The sequence below is a fragment of the Oncorhynchus masou genome, chromosome 24 (genome assembly GCF_036934945.1).
Source record: "Oncorhynchus masou masou isolate Uvic2021 chromosome 24, UVic_Omas_1.1, whole genome shotgun sequence".
Classification (NCBI taxonomy): Eukaryota; Metazoa; Chordata; class Actinopteri; order Salmoniformes; family Salmonidae; genus Oncorhynchus; species Oncorhynchus masou.
In genome coordinates this window covers 8,317,567-8,335,725 of record NC_088235.1, presented here as the reverse complement: position 1 = coordinate 8,335,725, position 18,159 = coordinate 8,317,567, and the positions used below count along the sequence as shown (strand labels likewise).

The 18,159-nt window shown below is 50.7% G+C and overlaps 1 protein-coding gene across 1 annotated transcript in view; it reads left to right on the top strand.

Moving 5' to 3' along the window:
• LOC135511823 (putative pre-mRNA-splicing factor ATP-dependent RNA helicase DHX32) overlaps positions 1-18,159 on the top strand; it is a 47,787-nt gene that overhangs the window by 13,729 nt on the left and 15,899 nt on the right. Inside the window, exons 2-8 of the mRNA XM_064933301.1 lie at positions 882-1,075; positions 3,145-3,274; positions 3,820-3,901; positions 4,216-4,379; positions 5,857-6,111; positions 6,268-6,361; positions 17,144-17,293. Of these exons, the coding sequence (XP_064789373.1) occupies positions 882-1,075; positions 3,145-3,274; positions 3,820-3,901; positions 4,216-4,379; positions 5,857-6,111; positions 6,268-6,361; positions 17,144-17,293 (1,069 nt within the window). The remainder of the gene's footprint in view (positions 1-881; positions 1,076-3,144; positions 3,275-3,819; positions 3,902-4,215; positions 4,380-5,856; positions 6,112-6,267; positions 6,362-17,143; positions 17,294-18,159) is intronic.

Here is an 18,159-nt window from a genome sequence, read left to right as displayed (position 1 = left end):
TGTGGTCGACACCGGCTCCCTGTTGTGGTCGACACCGGCTCGGGGTTGTGGTCGACACCGGCTCCGGGTTGTGGTCGACACCGGCTCCGGGTTGTGGTCGACACCGGCTCCCTGTTGTGGTCGACACCGGCTCCGTGTTGTGGTCGACACCGGCTCCGTGTTGTGGTCGACACCGGCTCCGTGTTGTGGTCGACACCGGCTCCGTGTTGTGGTCGACACCGGCTCCGTGTTGTGGTCGACACAGGCTCCGTGTTGTGGTCGACACCGGCTCCGTGTTGTGGTCGACACCGGCTCCCTGTTGTGGTCGACACCGGCTCCGGGTTGTGGTCGACACCGGCTCCGGGTTGTGGTCGACACCGGCTCCGGGTTGTGGTCGACACCGGCTCAGTGTTGTGGTCGACACCGGCTCCGTGTTGTGGTCGACACCGGCTCCGTGTTGTGGTCGACACCGGCTCCCTGTTGGGGTCGACACCGGCTCCGTGTTGTGGTCCACACCGGCTCCGTGTTGTGGTCCACACCGGCTCCGTGTTGTGGTCCACACCGGCTCCGTGTTGTGGTCGACACTGTTCATTCGACTGTTGAATTCACTAACACTGCTTATTCCACGTTGAAGTTGTCCGACAATATTAATATTATAATGTTTTATAATTCTCTGTCCGTTCTATTAATGACTTTAGAAATTAAGATTCATATTGTTAAACCTGTTTGAGTCAGATCACTCTGGTTGATTCATATTGTTAAACCTGTTTGAGTCAGGTCACTCTGGTAGTTTCACTAGAATGCATAATGATTGGATGGATGAATACCCTTTGATAAGGTGGGTCTGAAATGGTTTGAAATTGAATTTCTACATGATCAACTAAAATGTCTCCATCTCCCAGATCCCCCAGTGGTGTGCAGAGTTCTGCCTGTCGGCCCAGTACCAGCACGGCGTGGCGGTGTCTACCCAGATCCACTCACAGCAGGCGGTGGGCCTGGCCCTCAGGGTGGCTGACGAGATGGACGTCAACATTGGACATGAAGTGGGCTACACCATCCCCCTGGAGACCTGCTGTTCTACTGACACTGTGCTCAGGTCTGGATCTAAAACACGCACACACACACACTGACGTACACACAGACGTACACACAGACACACACACAGACAGACAGACAGACAGAGTGTTGCAGTGGTCTATGGCACTGCATCGCGGTGCTAGCTGTGCCACTAGAGATTCTGGGTTCGAGTCCAGGCTCTGTCACAGCCGGCTGTGACCGGGAGGCCCATGGGGCGGTGCACAATTTGCCCAGCATCGTCCGGGTTAGGGAGGGTTTAGCCGGCAGTGATGTCCATGTCACCAGTGACTCCTGTGGCGGACCGGGGCAGTGCACGCTGACACGGGTCGCCAGGTGTTTGGTGTTTCCTCCCACACATTGGTGCGGCTGGCTTCCCGGTTAAGCGTGCGTTGTGTCAAGAAGCAGTGCGGCTCGGTTGGGTTGTGTTTCGGAGGACGCACGGCTTTCGACCTTCGCCTTTCCCGAGTCCGTACGGGAGTTGCAGCGATGAGGTAAGGCTGTAACTACCAATTGGATACCTCAAAATTGGGGAGAAAAGGGGGTACAATTTTTTTTGAAGAGGATGTCTCAATAGCCATACTAGCGTCTAAGTAGCATGCAAGCATATATGCTACATGACCAAAAGAATGTGGACACCTGCTTGTCCCAACATTTCATTCCAAAATCATGGGCTTTAATATGGAGTTGGTCCCCCCTGCTATAACAGCTTCCTCTTCTGGGAAGGCTTTCCACTAGATGTTGGGACATTGCTGCTATAACAGCCTCCACTCTTCTGGGAAGGCTTTCCACTAGATGTTGGAACATTGATGCTATAACAGCCTCCACTCTTCTGGGAAGGCTTTCCACTAGATGTTGGAACATTGATGCTATAACAGCCTCCACTCTTCTGGGAAGGCATTCCACTAGATGTTGGTACATTACTGCTGGGACTGACTTCCATTCAGCCACAAGAGCATTAGTGAGGTCAGGGGCACTGATATTGGGCGATTTGGCCTGGCTCGCAGTCAGTATTCCAATTCATCCTAAAGGTGTTCAATGGGGTTGAGGTCAGGGCTCTCTGCAGGCCAGTCAAGTTCTTCCGCACCAATCTTGACAAACCATTTCTGTATGGACCTCGCTTTGTGAATGGGGGCAAAGTCATTCTGAAACAGGAAAGGGCCTCCCCCAAACTGTTGCCACAACGTTGGAAGAACGGAACAATCTAGAAGGTCATTGTATGCTGAAGTATTAAGATTTCCCTTCATTGGAACTAAGGGGCCCAAACTTCGAAAAACAGCCCCAGACCATTATTCCTCCTCCACCAAACTTTACAGTTGGCCCTATGCATTCAGGCAGGTAGCGTTCCCTTGGCATCCGCCAAACCCAGATTTGTCCGTCAGACTGCCAGATGGCGAAGCGGGATTCATCACGCCAGAGTCCAAAGGCAGCGTGCTTTACACCACTCCAGCCAACACTTGTCATTGTACATGGTGATCTGAGGCTTGTGTGCGGCTGCTCAGCCATGGAAACCCATTACATGAAGTTCCCGACGAACAGTTCTTGTGCTGACGTTGCTTTCAGAGGCAGTTTGGAATTCGGTAGTGAGTGTTGAAACCGAGGACAGATAATTTTTATGCTCTACACGCTTCAGCACTCGGCGGTCCCGTTCTGTGAGCTTGTGTGGCCTACCACTTCAGGGCAGAGCCGTTGTTGCTCCTACATGTTTCCATTTCACAATAACAGCTTTTACAGTTGACTGGAGCAGCTCTAGCAGGGCAGAAATTTGACAAACTGACTTGTTGGAAAGGTGGCATCCTATGACGGTGCCACGTTGAAAGTCACTGAGCTCTTCAGTACAGGCCATTCTACTGACAATGTTTGTCTATGGAGATTGCATGGCTGTGTACTCGATTTTATACACCTGTCAGCAATGGCTGTGGCTGAAATAGCCTAATCCACTAATTTGAAGGGGCGTCCACATACTCTTGTATATATAGTGTATATCGGCACTCATTTCTGGTCTCTACGCTCCATACCGGCATTGAACGCATTGAAAGACATTGAAAGATGTTACCATCTGCATCATTAGTTAACTCAGTTCTGGTCCAGGTTCTGTACAGATGCCCTGCTACTGAGGGAGATGATGTGTGACCCCATGTTGGAGCACTACGGGGCCATTGTCATCGACCAGGCTCATGAGAGAACCGTCAGCACAGACCTACTGCTGGGACTGCTCCAGGTGTGGTGGGAAATACCTTTTGTGACCTTTCTCACTCTCTCTTTAGAAGTGGCATTCAGCTTAATAGAATCTGTTGGATTAGAGAGAGAGAGAGAAACAGAGAGAGAGAGGGAAACAGAGAGAGAGAGGGAAACAGAGAGAGAGAGAGAAAAACAGAGAGAGAGAGGGAAACAGAGAGAGAGAGAGAGAGGGAAACAGAGAGAGAGAGAGAGAGGGAAACAGAGAGAGAGAGGGAAACAGAGAGAGAGAGGGAAACAGAGAGAGAGAGAGAGGGAAACAGAGAGAGAGAGAGAGAGAGAGAATGAAACAGAGAGAGAGAGAGAATGAAACAGAGAGAGAGAGAGAGAGAGAGAGGGAAACAGAGAGAGAGAGAGAGAGAGAGAGAGGGAAACAGAGAGAGAGAGAGAGAGAGAACAAAAACGAACACCTCTGTTAATCTGATTGATGTGTTTGTTTTGTACGTTCTTTGTGGTGCTCAAGTTAAATTCCTAGTAACAGCAGTTTGTTGCATGTCAATAAAGTTTTTTGTTGTTGTGATTGTGCAGGACATCCTGGTCCATAGACCAGACCTGAGGGTGGTGATCCTGACTGTGTCCTCCATGACTGACAGGCTCCTGGCCCACTACGGTAGTGGAACGACCCTCCTATACGTTAATTGATTGATTGATTTTTGAATGGGAAACGATGCTCTTTGTAACAACCCAGAGAGAATAACACATGGCCCCCATTGTTGTGTTTATCAGATGATTAGATGAATGGAGGTTGTGGCGTCTGAGATCATTGATCTTTACTGAAAACACTGTGGGGATACTTCATTGATCACTAACATCCGTAGCTCAATTAGAACATGAGTAAAACATGGAACGGAATTCTGACTGTTTCAGTTATGAATGTAATGATAACACGGACCGGACTGACAGAAATGTTCACTGCCGTGACAGGTAGTCACATCCCTGTGGTCAGTCTGGAAGCCCTCTGTCCAGCTGAGGTGGTCTACAGTAACTGTAGCAGTAAAGACTACTTCTACTCTGCTCTGAGACTGGTACTGGAGATTCACCGCACCAAGGAGGAGGGAGATGTGGTGCTGTTCTTGGCCTCAGCTCAGGTGAGATCATTTACACAGTTCAACAGTGATGATGGTGCAAGTATTTGTCTGTAACTCAATTACTTGTTTTTGGTGGTGCTATGTACTGAATGATGGCATGACATAGCTCTCTCTGTCCTTAAGTAGGTTGTCTGTCCTTAAGTAGGAACTCGGTCCTTAAGTAGGATCTCTGTCCTTAAGTAGTACCTCTGTCTTTAAGTAGGAGCTCTGTCCTTAAGCAGATTCTCTCTCACAATGTTATCTTTTTTCATCATGTGTGGTGTGACTCGTCTTAATTAAGTTTAGATGGCAAAGCAACATTCCAGATCATTTCCCTCCGTCTCGTCCGCCGTCTCGTCCCCCGTCTCGTCCCCCGTCTCGTCCCCCATCTCGTCCTTCGTCTCGTCCCTCGTCTCGTCCTCCGTCTCGTCCCTCGTCTCGTCCCCCGTCTCGTCCCTCGTCTCGTCCCCCGTCTCGTCCTCCGTCTCGTCCTCCGTCTCGTCCTCCGTCTCGTCCCCCGTCTCTTCCCCCGTCTCGTCCCCCGTCTCGTCCTCCGTCTTGTCCTCCGTTTCGTCCCCCGTCTCGTCCGCCATCTCGTCCTCCGTCTCGTCCTCCGTCTCGTCCTCCGTCTCGTCCTCCGTCTCGTCCCCCGCCTCGTCCTCCGTCTCATCCTCCGTCTCGTTCTCCGTCTCGTTTGCCTTTGCTTTTCTTTGCTTCCGTGTGTTTGACTGTGATGGCCTAGTGGTCTGCCTAGTGGTCTGCCTAGTGGTCTGCTTCGTGGTCTGCCTCGTGGTCTGCCTCGTGGTCTGCCTAGTGGTCTGCCTAGTGGTCTGCCTCGTGGTCTGCCTAGTGTTCTGCCTAGTGGTCTGCTTAGTGGTCTGCCTAGTGTTCTGCCTAGTGGTCTGCCTAGTGTTCTGCCTAGTGGTCTGCCTCGTGGTCTGCCTAGTGGTCTGCCTAGTGGTCTGCCTAGTGGTCTGCCTAGTGGTCTGCCTAGTGGTCTGCCTCGTGGTCTGCCTAGTGTTCTGCCTAGTGGTCTGCCTAGTGGTCTGCCTAGTGGTCTGCTTAGTGGTCTGCCTTGTGGTCTGCCTAGTGGTCTGCCTAGTGGTCTGCCTAGTGGTCTGCCTAGTGGTCTGTTGGAATGACAAAGCGTTTTGAAAGGTCTTGTTGTCCTGGACCATATGTGTGTGTGTGTGACAATGAGCTTTAAAGCCTGTCAATAGGGATGTCAACTCAGCCTTTTCCTACTGATGGGTCTGCGAGCAAAATGTGTTAACTATTTATGACATGATAAGCCCTGTCTTCCCCTCATGTTGAACCGTCCAGCCTGGGGTGTCGTGGTCAAGGAGAAGACACTATCCTCAGTGCTGTACAGTTTTTAGACATGTGATCCCTGCAGGAAGTGAACCCATGACCTTGGGGGCGTTGCTAGCCAGTAGCCACACAGGACTCGTGGTATGGTGCTGTCAACACTTCTCACACTGTGTTGCCCCTCCCACAGGAGGTTGTCTGGGCCCGTGCTATCCTCCAGAGAGAGGGAACCAGACTGGGGGCGGACCTTGGGGAGCTGGTGCCCGTGGTCTTGTGTCCTGGGCAGGGTCGGACACCCTCTCTCCTGGGGGAGGAGATGGGGAGTAGGGGAACCGTTACGACCAGGTGCCGGAGGGTTTTCCTCTCCACAAGCCAGGGAGAGGACATGTTCTGGGCTGTGGACTCTGTTAACTTTGTCATCGACGTAGGACTGGAGAAAAGACATGTGAGTTTAACCCCCATAAAACAAGCATTGCATGTTAGTTTATACATGTAGGCCAAGGCTATGACCATAGATATCCTATTAAATGAGTTAATTCATGACGTTATTAAATAGTTATAATATGTCTTTCTATGGTTAAAAGTGTATTCCTTCAACCAGGTGTATCATCCCAGGATAAGGGCCAACTCTGAAGTACTACGATCCATCAGCAGATACCAGGCAGATATGAGGAAGCAGCTGATTGGACCGACAGGTACTGACATCAGGAAGCAGCTGATTGGACCGACAGGTACTGATATCAGGAAGCAGCTGACTGGACAGACAGGTACTGATATCAGGAAGCAGCTGACTGGACCGACAGGTACTGATATCAGGAAGCAGCTGACTGGACCCTACAGGTACTGATATCAGGAAGCAGCTGATTGGACCGACAGGTACTGATATCAGGAAGCAGCTGATTGGACCGACAGGTACTGATATCAGGAAGCAGCTGATTGGACCAACAGGTACTGATATGAGGAAGCAGCTGACTGGACCGACAGGTACTGATATCAGGAAGCAGCTGACTGGACCGACAGGTACTGATATCAGGAAGCAGCTGATTGGACCGACAGGTACTGATATCAGGAAGCAGCTGACTGGACCGACAGGTACTGACATCAGGAAGCAGCTGACTGGACCGACAGGTACTGATATCAGGAAGCAGCTGATTGGACCAACAGGTACTGATATGAGGAAGCAGCTGACTGGACCGACAGGTACTGATATCAGGAAGCAGCTGACTGGACCGACAGGTACTGATATCAGGAAGCAGCTGACTGGACCGACAGGTACTGATATCAGGAAGCAGCTGATTGGACCGACAGGTACTGACATCCTGGACCGACAGGTACTGATATCAGGAAGCAGCTGACTGGACCGACAGGTACTGACATCCTGGACCGACAGGTACTGATATCAGGAAGCAGCTGACTGGACCGACAGGTACTGACATCCTGGACCGACAGGTACTGACATCAGGAAGCAGCTGACTGGACTGACAGGTACTGATATCAGGAAGCAGCTGATTGGACCAACAGGTACTGATATGAGGAAGCAGCTGACTGGACCGACAGGTACTGATATCAGGAAGCAGCTGACTGGACCGACAGGTACTGACATCAGGAAGCAGCTGATTGGACCGACAGGTACTGACATCAGGAAGCAGCTGACTGGACCGACAGGTACTGATATGAGGAAGCAGCTGACTGGACCGACAGGTACTGATATCAGGAAGCAGCTGATTGGACCAACAGGTACTGATATCAGGAAGCAGCTGATTGGACCGACAGGTACTGATATCAGGAAGCAGCTGACTGGACCGACAGGTACTGATATCAGGAAGCAGCTGACTGGACCGACAGGTACTGATGTCAGGAAGCAGCTGACTGGACCGACAGGTACTGATATCAGGAAGCAGCTGACTGGACCGACAGGTACTGATATCAGGAAGCAGCTGATTGGACCGACAGGTACTGATATCAGGAAGCAGCTGATTGGACCGACAAGTACTGATATCAGGAAGCAGCTGATTGGACCGACAGGTACTGATATGAGGAAGCAGCTGATTGGACCGACAGGTACTGATATCAGGAAGCAGCTGATTGGACCGACAGGTACAGACATCAGTAAGCAGCTGACTGGACCGACAGGTACTGATATCAGGAAGCAGCTGACTGGACCGACAGGTACTGATATCAGGAAGCAGCTGACTGGACCGACAGGTACTGATATCAGGAAGCAGCTGACTGGACCGACAGGTACTGATATCAGGAAGCAGCTGACTGGACCGACAGGTACTGACATCAGGAAGCAGCTGACTGGACCGACAGGTACTGACATCAGGAAGCAGCTGATTGGACCGACAGGTACTGACATCAGGAAGCAGCTGACTGGACCGACAGGTACTGATATCAGGAAGCAGCTGACTGGACCGACAGGTACTGATATGAGGAAGCAGCTGACTGGACCGACAGGTACTGACATCAGGAAGCAGCTGACTGGACCGACAGGTACTGATATGAGGAAGCAGCTGACTGGACCGACAGGTACTGATATGAGGAAGCAGCTGACTGGACCGACAGGTACTGACATCAGGAAGCAGCTGACTGGACCGACAGGTACTGATATGAGGAAGCAGCTGACTGGACCGACAGGTACTGATATCAGGAAGCAGCTGACTGGACCGACAGGTACTGATATGAGGAAGCAGCTGACTGGACCGACAGGTACTGATATCAGGAAGCAGCTGACTGGACCGACAGGTACTGATATGAGGAAGCAGCTGACTGGACCGACAGGTACTGATATCAGGAAGCAGCTGACTGGACCGACAGGTACTGATATCAGGAAGCAGCTGACTGGACCGACAGGTACTGACATCAGGAAGCAGCTGACTGGACCGACAGGTACTGACATCAGGAAGCAGCTGACTGGACCGACAGGTACTGATATGAGGAAGCAGCTGACTGGACCGACAGGTACTGATATCAGGAAGCAGCTGACTGGACCGACAGGTACTGATATCAGGAAGCAGCTGACTGGACAGACAGGTACTGATATGAGGAAGCAGCTTACTGGAGACAGGTACTGATATCAGGAAGCAGCTGACTGGAGACAGGTACTGATATCAGGAAGCAGCTGACTGGACCGACAGGTACTGACATCAGGAAGCAGCTGACTGGACCGACAGGTACTGATATCAGGAAGCAGCTGACTGGACCGACAGGTACTGATATCAGGAAGCAGCTGACTGGACAGACAGGTACTGATATCAGGAAGCAGCTGACTGGACCGACAGGTACTGATATCAGGAAGCAGCTGACTGGACCGACAGGTACTGATATCAGGAAGCAGCTGATTGGACCGACAGGTACTGACATCAGGAAGCAGCTGACTGGACCGACAGGTACTGACATCAGGAAGCAGCTGACTGGACCGACAGGTACTGATATCAGGAAGCAGCTGAATGGACCGACAGGTACTGATATCAGGAAGCAGCTGACTGGACCGACAGGTACTGATATCAGGAAGCAGCTGACTGGACCAACAGGTACTGATATCAGGAAGCAGCTGACTGGAGACAGGTACTGACATCAGGAACCAGCTGACTGGACCGACAGGTACTGATATCAGGAAGCAGCTGACTGGACAGACAGGTACTGATATCAGGAAGCAGCTGATTGGACAGACAGGTACTGACATCAGGAAGCAGCTGACTGGACCGACAGGTACTGATATCAGGAAGCAGCTGATTGGACCGACAGGTACTGATATCAGGAAGCAGCTGACTGGACAGACAGGTACTGATATCAGGAAGCAGCTGACTGGAGACAGGTACTGATATCAGGAAGCAGCTGACTGGACCGACAGGTACTGATATCAGGAAGCAGCTGATTGGACCAACAGGTACTGATATCAGGAAGCAGCTGACTGGACCGACAGGTACTGACATCAGGAAGCAGCTGACTGGACAGACAGGTACTGATATCAGGAAGCAGCTGACTGGAGACAGGTACTGATATCAGGAAGCAGCTGACTGGACCAACAGGTACTGATATCAGGAAGCAGCTGATTGGACAGACAGGTACTGATATCAGGAAGCAGCTGACTGGACCGACAGGTACTGATATCAGGAAGCAGCTGATTGGACAGACAGGTACTGATATCAGGAAGCAGCTGACTGGCCCGACAGGTACTGATATCAGGAAGCAGCTGACTGGCCCGACAGGTACTGATATCAGGAAGCAGCTGACTGGACCGACAGGTACTGATATCAGGAAGCAGCTGATTGGACAGACAGGTACTGATATCAGGAAGCAGCTGACTGGCCCGACAGGTACTGATATCAGGAAGCAGCTGATTGGACCGACAGGTACTGATATCAGGAAGCAGCTGACTGGAGACAGGTACTGATATCAGGAAGCAGCTGACTGGACCAACAGGTACTGATATCAGGAAGCAGCTGATTGGACAGACAGGTAGTGATATCAGGAAGCAGCTGACTGGACCGACAGGTACTGATATCAGGAAGCAGCTGACTGGACCAACAGGTACTGATATCAGGAAGCAGCTGACTGGACAGACAGGTACTGATATCAGGAAGCAGCTGACTGGACAGACAGGTACTGATATCAGGAAGCAGCTGACTGGAGACAGGTACTGATATCAGGAAGCAGCTGACTGGACCAACAGGTACTGATATCAGGAAGCAGCTGATTGGACAGACAGGTACTGATATCAGGAAGCAGCTGACTGGACAGACAGGTACTGATATCAGGAAGCAGCTGACTGGACCGACAGGTACTGATATCAGGAAGCAGCTGACTGGACCGACAGGTACTGATATCAGGAAGCAGCTGATTGGACCGACAGGTACTGATATCAGGAAGCAGCTGACTGGACAGACAGGTACTGATATCAGGAAGCAGCTGATTGGACCGACAGGTACTGATATCAGGAAGCAGCTGACTGGACCGACAGGTACTGACATCAGGAAGCAGCTGACTGGACCGACAGGTACTGATATCAGGAAGCAGCTGACTGGACCGACAGGTACTGATATCAGGAAGCAGCTGACTGGACCGACAGGTACTGATATCAGGAAGCAGCTGACTGGACCGACAGGTACTGACATCAGGAAGCAGCTGACTGGACCGCCAGGTACTGATATCAGGAAGCAGCTGACTGGACCAACAGGTACTGATATCAGGAAGCAGCTGACTGGACCAACAGGTACTGACATCAGGAAGTAGCTGACTGGAGACAGGTACTGATATCAGGAAGCAGCTGATTGGACAGACAGGTACTGATATCAGGAAGTAGCTGACTGGAGACAGGTACTGATATCAGGAAGCAGCTGATTGGACAGACAGGTACTGATATCAGGAAGCAGCTGACTGGACAGACAGGTACTGATATCAGGAAGCAGCTGACTGGACCGACAGGTACTGATATCAGGAAGCAGCTGACTGGACAGACAGGTACTGATATCAGGAAGCAGCTGACTGGACCGACAGGTACTGATATCAGGAAGCAGCTGACTGGACCAACAGGTACTGATATCAGGAAGCAGCTGACTGGACAGACAGGTACTGATATCAGGAAGCAGCTGACTGGACCGACAGGTACTGATATCAGGAAGCAGCTGACTGGACCAACAGGTACTGATATCAGGAAGCAGCTGATTGGACCGACAGGTACTGATATCAGGAAGCAGCTGACTGGACCGACAGGTACTGACATCAGGAAGCAGCTGACTGGACCGACAGGTACTGATATCAGGAAGCAGCTGATTGGACCGACAGGTACTGATATCAGGAAGCAGCTGACTGGACCGACAGGTACTGATATCAGGAAGCAGCTGACTGGAGACAGGTACTGACATCAGGAAGCAGCTGACTGGACCGACAGGTACTGATATCAGGAAGCAGCTGATTGGACCGACAGGTACTGATATCAGGAAGCAGCTGACTGGACCGACAGGTACTGATATCAGGAAGCAGCTGACTGGACCGACAGGTACTGATATCAGGAAGCAGCTGACTGGACCGACAGGTACTGACATCAGGAAGCAGCTGACTGGACCGACAGGTACTGATATCAGGAAGCAGCTGACTGGACCGACAGGTACTGATATCAGGAAGCAGCTGACTGGACCGACAGGTACTGACATCAGGAAGCAGCTGACTGGACCGACAGGTACTGATATCAGGGAGCAGCTGACTGGACAGACAGGTACTGATATCAGGAAGCAGCTGACTGGACAGACAGGTACTGATATCAGGAAGCAGCTGACTGGACCAACAGGTACTGATATCAGTAAGCAGCTGATTGGACAGACAGGTACTGATATCAGGAAGTAGCTGACTGGACAGACAGGTACTGACATCAGGAAGCAGCTGACTGGACCGACAGGTACTGATATCAGGAAGCAGCTGACTGGACCGACAGGTACTGATATCAGGAAGCAGCTGACTGGACCAACAGGTACTGATATCAGGAAGCAGCTGACTGGACCGACAGGTACTGATATCAGGAAGCAGCTGACTGGACCGACAGGTACTGATATCAGGAAGCAGCTGACTGGACCGACAGGTACTGATATCAGGAAGCAGCTGATTGGACAGACAGGTACTGATATCAGGAAGCAGCTGACTGGACCAACAGGTACTGACATCAGGAAGCAGCTGACTGGACCGACAGGTACTGATATCAGGAAGCAGCTGACTGGACCGACAGGTACTGATATCAGGAAGCAGCTGACTGGACCGACAGGTACTGATATCAGGAAGCAGCTGACTGGACCGACAGGTACTGATATCAGGAAGCAGCTGACTGGACCGACAGGTACTGATATCAGGAAGCAGCTGATTGGACCGACAGGTACTGACATCCTGGACCGACAGGTACTGATATCAGGAAGCAGCTGACTGGACCGACAGGTACTGACATCAGGAAGCAGCTGATTGGACCGACAGGTACTGACATCCTGGACCGACAGGTACTGATATCAGGAAGCAGCTGACTGGACCGACAGGTACTGATATCAGGAAGCAGCTGACTGGACCGACAGGTACTGATATCAGGAAGCAGCTGACTGGACCGACAGGTACTGATATGAGGAAGCAGCTGACTGGACCGACAGGTACTGATATCAGGAAGCAGCTGACTGGACCGACAGGTACTGATATCAGGAAGCAGCTGACTGGACCGACAGGTACTGATATCAGGAAGCAGCTGACTGGACCGACAGGTACTGATATCAGGAAGCAGCTGACTGGACCGACAGGTACTGATATCAGGAAGCAGCTGATTGGACCGACAGGTACTGATATCAGGAAGCAGCTGACTGGACCAACAGGTACTGATATGAGGAAGCAGCTGACTGGAGACAGGTACTGACATCAGGAAGCAGCTGACTGGACCAACAGGTACTGATATGAGGAAGCAGCTGACTGGACCGACAGGTACTGATATCAGGAAGCAGCTGATTGGACCGACAGGTACTGATATCAGGAAGCAGCTGATTGGACCAACAGGTACTGATATGAGGAAGCAGCTGACTGGACCGACAGGTACTGACATCAGGAAGCAGCTGACTGGACCAACAGGTACTGATATGAGGAAGCAGCTGACTGGACCGACAGGTACTGATATCAGGAAGCAGCTGACTGGACCGACAGGTACTGATATCAGGAAGCAGCTGACTGGACCGACAGGTACTGACATCCTGGACCGACAGGTACTGATATCAGGAAGCAGCTGACTGGACAGACAGGTACTGATATCAGGAAGCAGCTGACTGGACAGACAGGTACTGATATCAGGAAGCAGCTGATTGGACCGACAGGTACTGATATCAGGAAGCAGCTGACTGGACCGACAGGTACTGATATCAGGAAGCAGCTGACTGGACCGACAGGTACTGATATCAGGAAGCAGCTGATTGGACCGACAGGTACTGACATCCTGGACCGACAGGTACTGATATCAGGAAGCAGCTGACTGGACCGACAGGTACTGACATCAGGAAGCAGCTGATTGGACCGACAGGTACTGACATCCTGGACCGACAGGTACTGATATCAGGAAGCAGCTGACTGGACAGACAGGTACTGATATCAGGAAGCAGCTGATTGGACCGACAGGTACTGATATCAGGAAGCAGCTGACTGGACCAACAGGTACTGATATCAGGAAGCAGCTGATTGGACAGACAGGTACTGATATCAGGAAGTAGCTGACTGGACAGACAGGTACTGACATCAGGAAGCAGCTGACTGGACCGACAGGTACTGATATCAGGAAGCAGCTGACTGGACCGACAGGTACTGATATCAGGAAGCAGCTGACTGGACCAACAGGTACTGATATCAGGAAGCAGCTGACTGGACCGACAGGTACTGATATCAGGAAGCAGCTGACTGGACCGACAGGTACTGATATCAGGAAGCAGCTGACTGGACCGACAGGTACTGATATCAGGAAGCAGCTGATTGGACAGACAGGTACTGATATCAGGAAGCAGCTGACTGGACCAACAGGTACTGACATCAGGAAGCAGCTGACTGGACCGACAGGTACTGATATCAGGAAGCAGCTGACTGGACCGACAGGTACTGATATCAGGAAGCAGCTGACTGGACCGACAGGTACTGATATCAGGAAGCAGCTGACTGGACCGACAGGTACTGATATCAGGAAGCAGCTGACTGGACCGACAGGTACTGATATCAGGAAGCAGCTGATTGGACCGACAGGTACTGACATCCTGGACCGACAGGTACTGATATCAGGAAGCAGCTGACTGGACCGACAGGTACTGACATCAGGAAGCAGCTGATTGGACCGACAGGTACTGACATCCTGGACCGACAGGTACTGATATCAGGAAGCAGCTGACTGGACCGACAGGTACTGATATCAGGAAGCAGCTGACTGGACCGACAGGTACTGATATCAGGAAGCAGCTGACTGGACCGACAGGTACTGATATGAGGAAGCAGCTGACTGGACCGACAGGTACTGATATCAGGAAGCAGCTGACTGGACCGACAGGTACTGATATCAGGAAGCAGCTGACTGGACCGACAGGTACTGATATCAGGAAGCAGCTGACTGGACCGACAGGTACTGATATCAGGAAGCAGCTGACTGGACCGACAGGTACTGATATCAGGAAGCAGCTGATTGGACCGACAGGTACTGATATCAGGAAGCAGCTGACTGGACCAACAGGTACTGATATGAGGAAGCAGCTGACTGGAGACAGGTACTGACATCAGGAAGCAGCTGACTGGACCAACAGGTACTGATATGAGGAAGCAGCTGACTGGACCGACAGGTACTGATATCAGGAAGCAGCTGATTGGACCGACAGGTACTGATATCAGGAAGCAGCTGATTGGACCAACAGGTACTGATATGAGGAAGCAGCTGACTGGACCGACAGGTACTGACATCAGGAAGCAGCTGACTGGACCAACAGGTACTGATATGAGGAAGCAGCTGACTGGACCGACAGGTACTGATATCAGGAAGCAGCTGACTGGACCGACAGGTACTGATATCAGGAAGCAGCTGACTGGACCGACAGGTACTGACATCCTGGACCGACAGGTACTGATATCAGGAAGCAGCTGACTGGACAGACAGGTACTGATATCAGGAAGCAGCTGACTGGACAGACAGGTACTGATATCAGGAAGCAGCTGATTGGACCGACAGGTACTGATATCAGGAAGCAGCTGACTGGACCGACAGGTACTGATATCAGGAAGCAGCTGACTGGACCGACAGGTACTGATATCAGGAAGCAGCTGATTGGACCGACAGGTACTGACATCCTGGACCGACAGGTACTGATATCAGGAAGCAGCTGACTGGACCGACAGGTACTGACATCAGGAAGCAGCTGATTGGACCGACAGGTACTGACATCCTGGACCGACAGGTACTGATATCAGGAAGCAGCTGACTGGACAGACAGGTACTGATATCAGGAAGCAGCTGATTGGACCGACAGGTACTGATATCAGGAAGCAGCTGATTGGACCGACAGGTACTGATATCAGGAAGCAGCTGACTGGACCGACAGGTACTGATATCAGGAAGCAGCTGACTGGACCGACAGGTACTGATATGAGGAAGCAGCTGACTGGACCGACAGGTACTGATATCAGGAAGCAGCTGACTGGACCGACAGGTACTGATATCAGGAAGCAGCTGACTGGACCGACAGGTACTGATATCAGGAAGCAGCTGACTGGACCGACAGGTACTGATATCAGGAAGCAGCTGACTGGACCGACAGGTACTGATATCAGGAAGCAGCTGATTGGACCGACAGGTACTGATATCAGGAAGCAGCTGACTGGACCAACAGGTACTGATATGAGGAAGCAGCTGACTGGAGACAGGTACTGACATCAGGAAGCAGCTGACTGGACCAACAGGTACTGATATGAGGAAGCAGCTGACTGGACCGACAGGTACTGATATCAGGAAGCAGCTGATTGGACCGACAGGTACTGATATCAGGAAGCAGCTGATTGGACCAACAGGTACTGATATGAGGAAGCAGCTGACTGGACCGACAGGTACTGACATCAGGAAGCAGCTGACTGGACCAACAATATGAGGAAGCAGCTGACTGGACCGACAGGTACTGATATCAGGAAGCAGCTGACTGGACCGACAGGTACTGATATCAGGAAGCAGCTGACTGGACCGACAGGTACTGACATCCTGGACCGACAGGTACTGACATCAGGAAGCAGCTGACTGGACCGACAGGTACTGATATCAGGAAGCAGCTGACTGGACCAACAGGTACTGACATCAGGAAGCAGCTGACTGGACCCCCCCGTCTTTGCTCATTTGAGCTGTTCTTGCCATAATATGGACTTGGTCTTTTACCAAATAGGGCTATCTTCTGTATACCATCTCTACCTTGTCACAACACACCTGATTGGCTCAAACACATTAGGAAGGAAAGAAATTCGACAAATTAACTTTTAACTTTGTTAATTGAAATGCATTCCAGGTGCCTACCTCATGAAGCTGGTTGAGAGAATGCCAAGAGTGTGCAAAGCTGGGGCAGCAGGGTAGCCTAGTGGTTAGAGCGTTGGACTAGTAACAGAAAGGTTGTGAGTTCAAACCCCCGAGCTGACAAGGTACAAATCTGTCATTCTTCCCCTGAACAGGCAGTTAACCCACTGTTCCCAGGCCGTCATTGAAAATAAGAATGTGTTCTTAACTGACTTGCCTAGTTAAATAAAGGTAAAATTTAAAAAAAAAATTTTTTTTTAAAAAGGCAAAAGGTGGCTTCTTTGAAGAATCTCAAATAAATATAAAATATATTTTTATTTGTTTAACAATTTTGTTGGCTACTACGTTATTCCATATGTGTTATTTCATAGTTTTGATGTCTTCACTATTATTCTACGATGTAGAAAATAGTAAAAAATTGATTGAGTTGTCTGTGTTTGTCCAGGGAAGTGTTTCTGCCTGTACCCTGAGGAGAGAGTACTCCCCGTCGAGACATCCCCTCAGATCCTGGACACCAACCTCACCTTCACCATCCTCTTCCTCAAGAGGATGGAGATTGCAGGGCTGAGACACTGTGACTTCATCACCAGACCAGGTCAGTCTACCAGACAGACATTCTACACGGTACTAGAGTAGGACAGTGGTTCTCATCCAGGGGTACTAGGACCCCTAGGGCTACTTTGCCTGTCCACCAGGGATACTTGGCCTGTCCACCAGGGATACTTGGCCTGTCCACCAGGGATACTTGGCCTGTCCACCGGGGATACTTGGCCTGTCCACCAGGGATACTTGGCCTGTCCACCAGGGCTACTTGGCCTGTCCACCAGGGATACATGGCCTGTCCACCAGGGCTACATGGCCTACTTGGTACTTCAGGGCTACTCCGGGCAGAACAAAATGTACTTGGTGGTACTGTAACCAAAAAAAGGAATTGAACCAAACTACCAAATCAAATCAAATGAATCTATAAAGCCCTTTTTACATCAGCAGACGGCAACAACTGCTTAAACAGAAACCCAGCCTCAGACCCCAAACAGAGAGCAATGCCGATGTAGAAGCATGACTAGAAACCCTGGTTGTATCTGCGTATTCAGTGTATTCCCAGGTTATTAGACCCTGGTCTGGGAGGCGAGTCTGACCACAGAGAATCTAATTAAATGAAATGTGTTATAATATTTTTTTTATTTTTTTTATTTCACCTTTATTTAACCAGGTAGGCTAGTTGAGAACAAGTTCTCATTTACAATTGCGACCTATGCAATTCTATGGATCTGACCCTGTGTAAATCCGTGCTGTAACTAGGGTTGCAAAATTATAGCAACTTTCCCCAAATTCCCAGGTTTTCCAGAAAATCAGGAAGGAATAAGCAGAAAATCTTGGAATCATCCAACCAGGAATTCTGGGAAACCTGGGCATGTTGTTGAAAGTTAGCAGACTTTTCTGCAACCATAGCTGTAACTG